General features: G+C 43.3%; 1 protein-coding gene across 2 annotated transcripts; it reads left to right on the plus strand.

Annotated features, from left to right (window-relative positions):
- Positions 1-3,862: 3,862 nt before the first annotated feature.
- On the plus strand, positions 3,863-11,205 carry LOC310998295 (monocarboxylate transporter 9-like). Of its 2 annotated transcripts, none has more exons than XM_083988274.1 (6): positions 3,863-4,153; positions 5,518-5,775; positions 7,448-7,591; positions 8,519-8,614; positions 9,070-9,948; positions 10,158-11,205. In XM_083988274.1, the coding sequence occupies exons 2-6, from the start codon at positions 5,577-5,579 to the stop codon at positions 10,340-10,342; spliced, it is 1,503 nt and encodes a 500-aa protein (XP_083844400.1). In that variant the 5' UTR covers positions 3,863-4,153; positions 5,518-5,576; the 3' UTR covers positions 10,343-11,205. The 2 variants fall into 2 exon arrangements, with proteins under 2 accessions (XP_083844400.1, XP_083844399.1); XM_083988273.1 differs by lacking the exon at positions 3,863-4,153 and adding an exon at positions 5,225-5,398.
- The last annotated feature ends 629 nt before the right edge of the window (positions 11,206-11,834 follow it).

Raw genomic sequence — 11,834 nt, forward strand, 5'->3', positions numbered from 1 at the left:
AGAGGCAACTGAAGAGTTGAAGCTCCAGTGTAATGGTTAACATATTAAAGTGATGTCCCAGGATTCCTGGCGCTTCAGAACTGGTAAGACTAGATGCTTTTTTCTTTTTCCTGTTGTTTTTGTAACCTTATATGGTGTTTTCCTGAAATATTTCAACAACTGTAGCACAGGTGGAAATGGACAATTACTACTGGTTCTTTAAGTGATCCACTGACTCTTCATCCTAGTACCAGTTGTCACATTTCCAACATATTTGTAGAAGAGTGTAACATTTATTGTTTCCTACCAACTTAATGACCCCTTGAATTTTCCTTTTAATGATAGGTTGACATTTCATATTGAAAAATCTCAGCTATTTAATGGTTTGAAGATAAATCTGAGCTTTTGTCTATCGCACCAGGTCAACTTATTTTTTCATAATGCTAAAATAATGACATTCCCACCCGTCTGCATTGTTCTTTTTTTTGTCCTGCTAATTGGCATGTTATTTTTGTCAATCTGGCTATTTCTAAGGAAATGTTTTCAAGGGTTGGCCAGACTAGCTAACAGACAGGCGTTTTCATTCCTTAAGCCTTTGCTGCTAGTATTAAACGCATAAACTGAAAACAAATCAGTTTTCCTCTGTCTATTATAGCAGAACCTCATCATGTGATAAGCCTCTTAACACGCATCAGCCCCAGTGACTCATGATTTTGTGCCAGTATCTTACTTTCATTTCCTAGTCTGCATGGTTTCAGCTGGTTCCAACTGGCTTCAGACCGGAGGAGTGTTTTTCATAAGTCAATCATTCCGGGATCATTTAACATGGTAAACCTTTGTAATTTGGGTGCAATAACCTGTGGAATGAGGACGACGGGGAGGAGATGGCGGTCTGTGCAGCACATTAGGTGTCTATTGTGTCTCAACAGGTAACTGAAGCCCATGCTCACATATGGTCAGTTCAAACTCACCAGGATGAAAATATACACCCCATCGTAACAGTGACATGACTATATATTTGTCAGAATACTTGCTGTGAGTTCTGATACAACTTAAGTGGGTTCCTGTGTTTTTCTACTATGTTGCAGTGTGCTCTCGTGCTGCTGAAGCCAGCAACCTGAACTAATCCAAGCAGGAATCTGGACTGGAGGCTCAGCGTGGCCATGCTGGGCGCTAAAGTGGCCTTTCACCTCTGCAGCTTTATGGATCTAGGTGGGCGCACCAGGAGAGATTTATCCAGACTGCAGGGTGGCTCTGTGGGTTTACACCTGCCAAGCCTCTTGCGTAAATGAGCTGCAGGTTGCTCATTCTCAGGTGTCACAAAAGTGCCAGAGAAAAAAAAAAGGATATCAGGTCAGCCCATGAAAGACTGCTGGGAAGTGTGTGTAATGTGAGCTCTACAGCAAAAATAAACAAACATGTCTTAGCAGGTTGTTCCAAATTCAAAAGAAATTTGCCCTGTTTACCCAAATTCTGAAATGGCCCGTCCATGACACATGAAAAGAGGCCAGACACTTGTTCATGGGCAAAACAGTGTTGCTTGATCAAGCTGTACTATGATGAATAACAATCGGCTGGTACGAAACGTGTACGCCTTCAGTCCAGGTTTGTTTGTTCCAATAGAACCGCCTCAATAAAGAGCATTAAAATTGTCCTTAGCATACCAACTAGAGTCCTAATTGGGGGTCTAAACTGCACAAAGTTACCTATTCATTGCTCAACTCTGAACATGAAATCTCACTGGTGAACTCCATAATTCTTACAGGCAACCCCCAAAACGGGTTGTGACTTTACAAAACAGGCTATTGGGATTGTCCTAATCTATTTTGAAAAGGCTCAAATTGAATTGTATTGAACTTAACTATCATTTTTTATATATTCTGTCACATAGCCAACTGGCTTTCCAGTTTCTGCGTGTGGTTATGTTATTGATTTCTAGCAGATGCAGTGAAAAACAGCATCATGGATATCAACTTGGACAACAGTGCTGAATCGTTTCATATATCATTGTATAGAGCAAACATTATGGGCCCCAACATGGATCCTTGCAGGACACCATTGATGTTTTAATGTTGTGATTCAAAACATCCTCCAGCAAGTCACCAATTAAATCAGTCACATGCAACTTATCTTAACCAACTGTATCCAAAACATCAGACAGCAGCAGTCTTTGGCTTGTTATCATTGATTATATATAATTAATTAATCACATGAACAATGTCACCAACAGTTGTAGCAATTATCAAACTTTAAATGAAGTCTAAATCCTGACGGTTGTGAATCACTGACCCCCAGGAGGACACAAAGTTGCAATTTTAATAGTACATCTAGGATTGTTGCCAGTTAGATCTAGGCCATTAATTTTTTAGGTCTACAGTGTCTGCACCTTGAGACACTGGTAACACCTGATGTTGTAACGTCAGGATCACTGTGATGAACAAGGTGTGGATCCGGATTTTTTTTTTCTCCAGTAGACTTCATTTGACCTCATGTGGCCCGTGTCCTCTTAGACATGAGATATTGACTTGTCAGCTACAACTGAACATAGATTAGTTATCAAATAAATCATGATTAGAGGAAACAAACAGGCTTTTCAAAGTTATATTGCCTCTATAAATAATTAATTTCCAGCCTTCATTACCTCTGCAAATTGAAAAGGAGGGCAAAAAAATCAAGGTTATTAAACCGCTACCACTTCTCTAACCCAGTGGACTTACTGGGCCATATACAACACTAGGAAATGTGTCAGTAAATGTATTGAATAACTTATGCAAGCAGTGGGGAATGCAGCACTGACATTGATTGTAGCTGTAGTCGGTGGTGTTCAAAGTGTATCATAGCGGCTCTGTAATCCACTCCCCACCCTTCCTCCTCTCTGATTCATACACACTGTCCCCTACATGCACTATGTCTGGTTGAAACTGGTCTGGAGCAACATGTCAATGTAATGCCAGTGTAGAGCACAATTAACTGTGCCTCGCTTGTTCTTTCTTCCCTTCATTTTTCAGGCAGAAGAGGATTATAGGGCCTAAATCTGTTCTGTAAGACCCTTCCTGGCAGCAGACCTTAGCTATGGGAAAAAGCATCAAAGTTCCTGAAGAGTTTTAGGTGCAATCATTGTGAAAAACCAGGCTGACCTCTGATCTGCTCTCCACACCAACCACCCCACCACCACCCCTTCCTACACTGCTTCCTATCCTTTTAAGTTCGCCTTTCCTTGGATTCTTCTGTCCATTCACTGTTCTGACGGAGAGAGAAGAGGAGAGATGGCCGCACTTTCTTTTCTGACCTGGGGTTATGCGAATGGGTGCAGTCACACGGATGTATAACTTTATGATGCTACTGCATGTGACAAGGAGCAACTATTCCCGCTCTCACATCACAGTGTGAATGTTCGTTTCAAAGTAATTGGATATGTGTCTAGTCCTTGTTTTTCTCTGAGCAGAAAGGAGGTGCTGTTTAGTCAAAGCTGATAAAACACATTTTAAAAGAATTTTGAATGTGTAGAAATTGAATAAGAATTGGAATATACTTTAAAGATACACTCTGCCGGGATGTAATTGTGCCATTATAGCCTACTTTAGTCCTGTAACAGTCGCTGTATTAAACACAGCACATCCTGCAGACATCTACCTCCCTTCCTGCAGGATTCCCTGCAGGTTTATTTTTAACTCATGATGGCAGCACGGTAGACTGTCGTGCACGCTACTGATTTTTTGTGCGCCGTTCTATCACAGTCTTAAAGGTTTAATCAAACTGGTGTTGTTCAGGCCAAGGCTGCTAACGTTTTTAGATGGAATAGTTTTTGTGCATGTGTTGCATCAACCAGCGCTCACCAGGACAGAACTCCAGGCAGTGCGCCCTGCTGGTGCTCCGTGGTGTTGTTATTACCATCCATCAACCGGTTCAGACTGGCCTGATGGCGATATTAACAATGTTCCTGGAGAGAAGTGGCCCATACACCCGGCTCACATTGTCAGCACATGAACCCGCAACTTTCAACCAGAGCAGACAGATAAATAGAGAAGTAGCCTAGTGTGGGTTCATTTCCAGTTCTAGATACCTTTCTTCTTCTTCTTCTTTTTTTATAAAAACATTCGAACTTTTATGTTGCTTTATATCAACAACCCAAATAAGACTCTCATTTGTGTTTTACGGCCCGGACATCCGTCAGGTAAACAGTTTTGTGTTTGTGCATGTGCTTGTGCACGCTCCTCCTTGAGTTTGCAGTGATTTAAAATTCAAGATGTATCCTGGAGAGAAAAAAAACCCAAACCAACAAACAAAACAAACAGTGTAGCTCAGAGAGCTCAGCCGCCTCAGCTCTGAGGGGAGAGACTGTGTGCTCCTCTGTCTGCTGTGCGCTCCAGGCGCGCAAGAGGAAGCAGCGCTCTTCCTCCCGGTGCTGCGTTCGAGCTGCTGCTGCTGCTGCTGCTGCTGCTGGACCAGCAAGAACAGCTTTGAACCGGTTTTGTCGCCGGCTACAAAGCAGATTGAAACGGACGCTCAATGCGCATAGATGATGCGGGGTGCTTTGTGTAGACACGGGCAGCCTAGACTCAAGCTCACACTGACATGCATCAGTTCCCTCCGCGTTCTTGTTATTGTCATTTGAAGTAGCCAAGCAGCGATTTTAATCGGGAAACCATCCTACATGGAAAGTTCACGTAGAGCGCGCAGCTCTGCACGCGCCTGCTGCCGTTTGTGTAGATGCTGAGGTGAGTGCCGCATGTGTTTTTAATAGAAACATCAAAATATGCTCACGCTCGTATTGAAAAAATAAGGTGTGACACGTGACAGTTGTTGTTGTCGATGAATATCGAGGAGACATGATGAGAATTGGTCCATGGTGATGTTGCCGAGTCATTTTCTCCAGGATATTATTGTTTTCGATTTTAGGAAAGAAAAAAGTAGTATTTATTGGCAACACGCAGAAATCCCACATTGTCAATAAATAAGTCTGAAATCTGAAGAGCTTTGCACCAACTTTTTTCCCCCACCATGAAGCCTCACTGTAAACAAACTGATGCTGCTGCTGTAGCTGTTGCTGCTGCAGGGATGTATAAAGTTGCTCTGGGCCACAAATTATTCATGAAAGAGGTCTGAAAAACTTGGTCAGCACAGGAGACAGGCCTCCCTTATGTGTCTTTTAAGAGCAACGGCTGAATCATGGAGGAGGAGGGGGGGTTAAAGGTGCAGGAGGAGGGAAGTGGGGGGGGGGGGGGGGGGGGGGGGTTACCTAGCTGTGCAGTTTTCTTACTTTCTCCTCCTCCAAGGTGTGGTTTTAGAGAAAGGAACAAAAGGGCCAGCTGGCTATGTCTTAGTTGCAGTCAGTCTTTTTTGAGGAACCTCACACAGGTGACCTGCCTGTCTGGCCAGGCCAAGTGCTGCAGCAGCCTTCACAACATCAAGGCTCTGTGTAAGTGTTGTAGTGTTATGGTGGTGGTGGTGGTGACTCGTCCTCTGCTCCACACAGTCATCTTCTCTTGTTGTTGACATTTATTCTCTCTGCTGTTTTGTTGTTATGCTCTTCCCCAGGAACCTCTGCTCTGTCACAGCTGTAGCAGATCCCAGAGGGCAGCAGTAATCTCAGCACCATGGCACCATCTAATCAAGTGCTGGACGGAGGCTGGGGGTGGGCGATTGTCGGCGCCTCTTTCCTGGCTCAGCTCCTGGCCTACGGATCGCCCCAGTCAGTGGGTGTCCTCTACCCCGAATGGCTGCATGCCTTCCAGGAGGGCAAGGGCACGACAGCCTGGGTGGGCTCCCTTGTGGCTGGAGTGGGACTTATTGCCAGTGAGTAGCATGCAATTTAATAACGCTTGACATGGGTTCACTGTGTGGTTAAAAAAATCTGAATCAGAGCCAAACTAAATAGCAGATGAACAGGATGGGAGTTCTGGGTCTGACAGTCATGTTTAGAGAGATAGATGGAAATTGAGAGAAACTTGTGTAATCTTTCATCACTTTTTTTTTAATTGAAATGATGTTTTCAGCATTTGGTGATTATATGGTGAGTCGTAAATTGATATTTTGGCACAGCATGTCATTAGGGCAGTATATCTGCTGACATGAGCGATTGAGTGAGAGATACTGTATCTGCTTAGTTCTTAAGTAGAGCCCTAAACGCTCACCTTTACACCTATTGTCGCACCACTTCCTTCTCAATTATCATACCGCATGATGCCACTGATAACACAGCAGACACAATACATGTTCAAAGTCTCCAAGGAATTCATTTACTATAGCCACAGGTGTCTGGGAGCTCTCCTCACTGTAATGTTTCAGTAGGATGGAGGGGGGAAAAAAAGACAATGCTGTCACAACGAAGAGCACTTTGTGGCTCCCAGAGCAGAGTTTGCTGTTATTGATTTTCTAGCAGGCCAATGCAAGTGCAAGTCATCCAAGCCATGAATGTAGGAGGATCACTTAGCCTGTAATCTAACCACGGAGGGAGGAAAGGGAGGACAGATTGAGAAACAGATTCAGGGGGAAACAGGGAGATTTAACAAATAACATGTTTGTTGAGCAAGACTGTGGATAGAAACTCTCTTGAACTCGATTGAAGGCTAAAGAGAGAAAAGAGAAGTCTAAAAAAATGGCAGTTAAAGCTACAGTGTGAATAAACAAACATGAGCATTAAAAGCCACTAATGTATGTTGTGCAGACAGGAGCAGTGATAGATGGTGGTCTTGGCTGACATTTCAGTTTCCCTGACAGCCCGACTTCTCGCTGTCTTGTTTCTCAAAGGGCTGAAGTGAAAATCATGACTGGACAGTCTGGCCTCGGGCCTGGCCAAGTCTTGGACACGTGTCCCAGCTATCAGACAGCTGCAGCACTGCAGTTACTGCTGCACAACAGCAGGGTCTTCCCCCCGGTTGGAGGGGAAGGAAACTGTAAATGTCACATAGTGTATGAGTCAAGCAACCTCAGGATACTGGAGGAGTCAGGAAGAAGTGAGAAAACATGAACGTTGTACTCAGTACATACACCTTGTACCTGTAGTCTAAAGGTGGTATAGGGAAATAAAAAACAAACAGCAGGTGATAAATGAGATCAATAAATGATAAATGATAAATGAGCCAGCAATTTCCAAACATTAATTGAGTTATAAGGGGAATTCAAGGGTACTGGATATCAAAGAGTTAAATTATAATTCTGGTTCAAGTAAAATATAAACACTGGACCTCACATGGTTTTCTTCAGTGATGTGACAGCATGTCTGACAGGTTGCCAGCTTGAACCTAATGTGATATGTCAGTGTTTTGTAAGATGAGCACTGATTTTCCCAGAAACCCGTGTTTGTTGTCCACAATACAGCAAATCAAGCAGTTTTGTTTCCTGAATATTTTGTTCCTCTGCCACTCACCTTTCCTTTCTGTGTATATCTCCCACTCCCCAACTCTCTCTCTTTCTCTTTGTCCTTTTCCTCTTCTCCTGTCTGTCTTTCCACCATTTCCTCCCTCAGGTCCTGTGTGCAGTGCCTGTGTGGACAACTTTGGCGCTCGCCCGGTGACCATCTTCAGCGGGGTAATGGTGGCAGGCGGCCTGATGCTCAGTGCCTTTGCGCCCAATGTGCAGTTCCTCATCTTTTCCTATGGGATTGTGGTTGGTAAGGAATCACTGTGTGTGTTTTATACTGTAGTGTACTAAAGACAAGCCTGCAAGGTTAATGCTGGAAACAGCCCGGAGACTTAATTAACCTGACAGTCAGACAGACTGTAAGGTGCAGGCTAAGCTATTGTCAGTCTGAGAAAAAAATGTGTTTGATGTTGCTGTGGCAGTTAACTAAGCTTCTTATCCTTCAAACATATGACAATCTCGTAACACATTGTATAATCATTTCACACAAGCAGGGGGCACATGTCAAGTCCAACTACAGTATTATGTAACATCAAAGGCTGACAATTTCCTTTATTATCAGTTAATGAATATCACAGCTACTGTACAGTCGGCCCTGAGACAAGATAAACATTTGAGCTTTGTGCCGTTTATTTGATAGCAGCATCGTTTGGGATGTTGACAGAAAAAAAAAACACATTACTGCTTAGCCTTATCCCAGTGTGACCCTTTATTACCTCTGCACCCTCACCAGTCTTAGTCTGCGTAGGCCCAACACCACCTGTTATCGTGCATTAAGTGACAGCCCAGCCTGTTTAATCCTGGTGAACCCCTTACAGTCAGCACTGTCTATTGCACAGGCAGTACTGGAGAGGGGCGGCCATGCATATTTGAAGACAGTCATTTATTTTTAGAGATGCCCTTCTTAGACCCTGGCTGTAGCTGTACATGCACGTGCAGCTTGTTTACTTCTCACCGTGTCCTTATATCAAATATCATTGTAAAAAGTAGCAAAGTAGTAGACAAATATACATATTTGGAAGAAATTTAAGTGAAACATAACACAATTTCCCTTTTATGCACTGTGCAATTTAATTCATCTTCTCATATATTTTTAGAAGTGAGAAGCTGATACCGCTTTCAAATGAACTAATGGAAATTCTTTTCCTGTCTGTCCTTGTCGTCTCTGTTACCACAGGCCTGGGTTGTGGTCTGGTCTACGCAGCCACCTTGACCATCACCTGTCAGTACTTTGACAAGAGACGCGGCCTTGCCCTTGGCATTGTCACCACAGGTACTGCTGCCCCTTCTGTGCTCTGAGCTCTCAGTGTGCACACCAGTTCTCCGTACTTCTTTCATGTATGAGCTGCCTGGGAGCCTTTTGAAGCTAAGGTAAACATCTGTAGGGAAGCAAAGGGAGAGTGGTCTGTTAGGTAGGAATGTGCACAGGTGACCAGTGACCAGATCGGGTTCAGATGAGAATCCAAACTGGTAATAACTTTATACTCTGATGCTGTATAGAGCTGGTGTTAGGTTACTCTTTGGCTCCAATAGTAGCAGTTTAAAAAAAGACAGATATGGTCAGGGAAGACAGAGATGATAGACGACTGCAACAGATTTCATCAGGATTACCTCATTTTTTTACTAATAAAAATTCATGGCATCAAAATCATTTGAAATACTTGGACTCACATAAAATGACTTTCATTGCGCAAGTACTGAAATCCTGTGTTCCTCTACCTCACACAGGCACGAGCGTTGGAGCATTCATCTACGCCTCCGCGCAGAACGAGCTGATTGTGTTGTACGGCTTGGATGGTTGCCTGCTAATCATCGGTGCTGTCGCGCTGAACCTCATGGCATGTGCCGGCTTCATGAGGCCCCTTAACATGCCAGGGTACTACCTCAAACAGAAGGCCGCCCTGTCGCGAAACACAGAGGAGCAGCTTTTTGAGAAGCCCCAGCTGGACGACCTGAAGATCGCAGCGGGTTCCATCGAAACCACTCCGGAGAAAAGTCTGATGGTGAAAGAGCTGCTCATCACCATCGATTCCAAGGACCTGGCCATTCAGACGGAGAAGAAGAGCGGCGGCTTCCTGGCTGGGTTAGCCATCATGAAAGTCATCAAAAAGAAACAGCAGGCTTACTCCAGGTATATGCACTCCATGTATGAGATCCTGCAGGACCAAGCCATGGTTGCCTTCTGTATTGGTGTCTTCCTGTTCAGCCTGGGGGCGTTCCCTCCTGTGCTCTTTATAGAAGACGTGGCGCAGAGTGAAGGACTCATTGAAGAAGTTAGTGTCATTCCTTTGGTATCAATAGGTGCCATCGCCACCTGCGTGGGTAAACTAGCGCTAGGTGTCCTGGTGGACATCAGGTGGATCAACGGCATCTATTTGTACGGCTTCACCATGTTTGCAGGAGGTCTGGCACTTTTCCTCATCCCCATGACTAAGACTTATTTGGGACTTCAGATCCTAACTGCCGTGCTGGGTTTCTTCTCTGGAAACTGGTCCCTTACCTCCTACGTTACCACTACAATCGTCGGTTTGGACAGGCTGACCCAAGCCCATGGCATCCTCATGTTTTTCGGGGGATTTGGGATCATGCTTGGACCCCCTGTTGTAGGTAAGAGAGCTGGCTGTGTCAATCTTGACTTGTTGTAAGGTCATGCTATCAGAGACATTTCAAAAATCAAAATGTTAAATTCGGCAGACAGGCAGAACAAGGCAAAGGGCTTGTCATTCTCAATTAGGAGCCAGTTTGTCAATATTTAGCCGAGTGCTGCATCTGGCAGGAATCCTTGCTGACTGTGTGTTTTTCTCATCACTTTCCAGGGTGGTTCTTCGACTGGACACAGTCCTACGATTTGGCGTTCTACTTTAGTGGGAGCGTCGTTGTGCTGGGAGCATGCATTCTCTTTCTGCTCACCCTTCCCTGCTGGAACAGGAAACCCGCCGAAAAAGACCGACCAGACGTCCATTACACCAGCAACTGTGACAAAGTTGCCTCTGTAGCCTGAATATGCGCACTTTTCAGAAGGATCTAGTCCCTACTGCCCCAGCAACTTACCGCTGATGAACTGTACCTGAACCGCCTCTAGCAGGATTTTTTTTCCTTGAGTAAACAGGGGTTTCCCCCCTTATTTCTGCTGCCAGATTTTAAAATACCAAAATACTTGCAGAGGTTTTGAAATACAGGCTTTCTCTCTGTACTTTGCCTGCATTTCTCCGGCTCAGACCTTACACTGCAGATCTTTCAAAGGTTTAAGTCTGATGCCTGTGTTGATTTTTTTTTTAATCATTATTATTATTGCCTCATTTTACGAGGCAACCTGAACAATACTGTTCAACTCCCAAATTCTACACTGTGTTTATGTAAACCTCACAGTAGCGCTGAAAAAAAGAGAAATGGTGCCATTCTTAATGCTGGGAGGAAAAACAAGTAGTAAAAATGGTGGTTAATTTTACACATTAACAACATTTAAAACCACTCTGCAAATAGGCCTACACAAAATCTCCAAGAGAATACAGGGATTTGAATGAAGGAGGGAGCCTTTTTTGATAATCATAATTTTAGCAACACATTTTTATTTTGTATTTTGGTTTTAATATATATCTCAGTTGCACCATTATCTATCTTACCAAAGCATCAATGATAGTCAATGCCTGTCAACACATAATGCCTGTTGGAACAATACAAAAGCCTTGCTTTATAGATTTTTGTTTTCAAGTGCATTGACTCATTTTATATGTTTTTTTACATGGTTTGAGCTTCACATACCTCCTGTTTATGGATCAGACAGACACTTTTCGAATAAGTTAGGCTGATTCAAAAACATGTAAAAACACTGAAGAGAGCCTACTGCAATTCCAACCTTGAAAGCACGTTGATTCTCCTGAGGCATGATTATCATCACCTCTGTTGCCGTTCATTTCGACCAGGCTGGTCCTTTCCCATCATGTTGTGTATACATGTACTGTATGTTCATGTGTGCATTGTGTGTGTATGTGTCTACACATGCATGTTCGCATACATGCACAAGTTTATATGTGTGCATCGTTTGATAAAACTTTTGTATTAGCATTATTTGTAAGTTTATATGTGCTAGTTGACATTTATATGCACAAAACTGGCCATAGGGCTGTCATTTCTTTCTTTTTTTTTTAAAGTTGGAACTTGATTATTGTGATAACTGTAATTAAAGAGCAACAGACTTTTAGAATCACTTGAATGTTGTTAAATAGACCACTACAAATGTCTTTTTGATAGCTCCAGTATCAGGTGTAGGAGTGAATCTTGGACATTAGTGTTTGCTTTCCATGTCTGTAGAGGATATCGACAAAGGTGCAGATGAGGTACAGTTAGTACTAAGATACAGTATATTTGTTTGTCACCTTTTTAGCTACTCTTATTTTTTTATGCCAGTATTATGATATTTATGTCTGTATTTCCGATTTATTCTTTTATTTAAAAGTGCCAATAAAAATGTATTTGGATTAAAGATCGAGCGT

Source organism: Trachurus trachurus, assembly GCF_905171665.1.
Source record: "Trachurus trachurus genome assembly, chromosome: 15".
NCBI classification, from domain to species: Eukaryota; Metazoa; Chordata; class Actinopteri; order Carangiformes; family Carangidae; genus Trachurus; species Trachurus trachurus.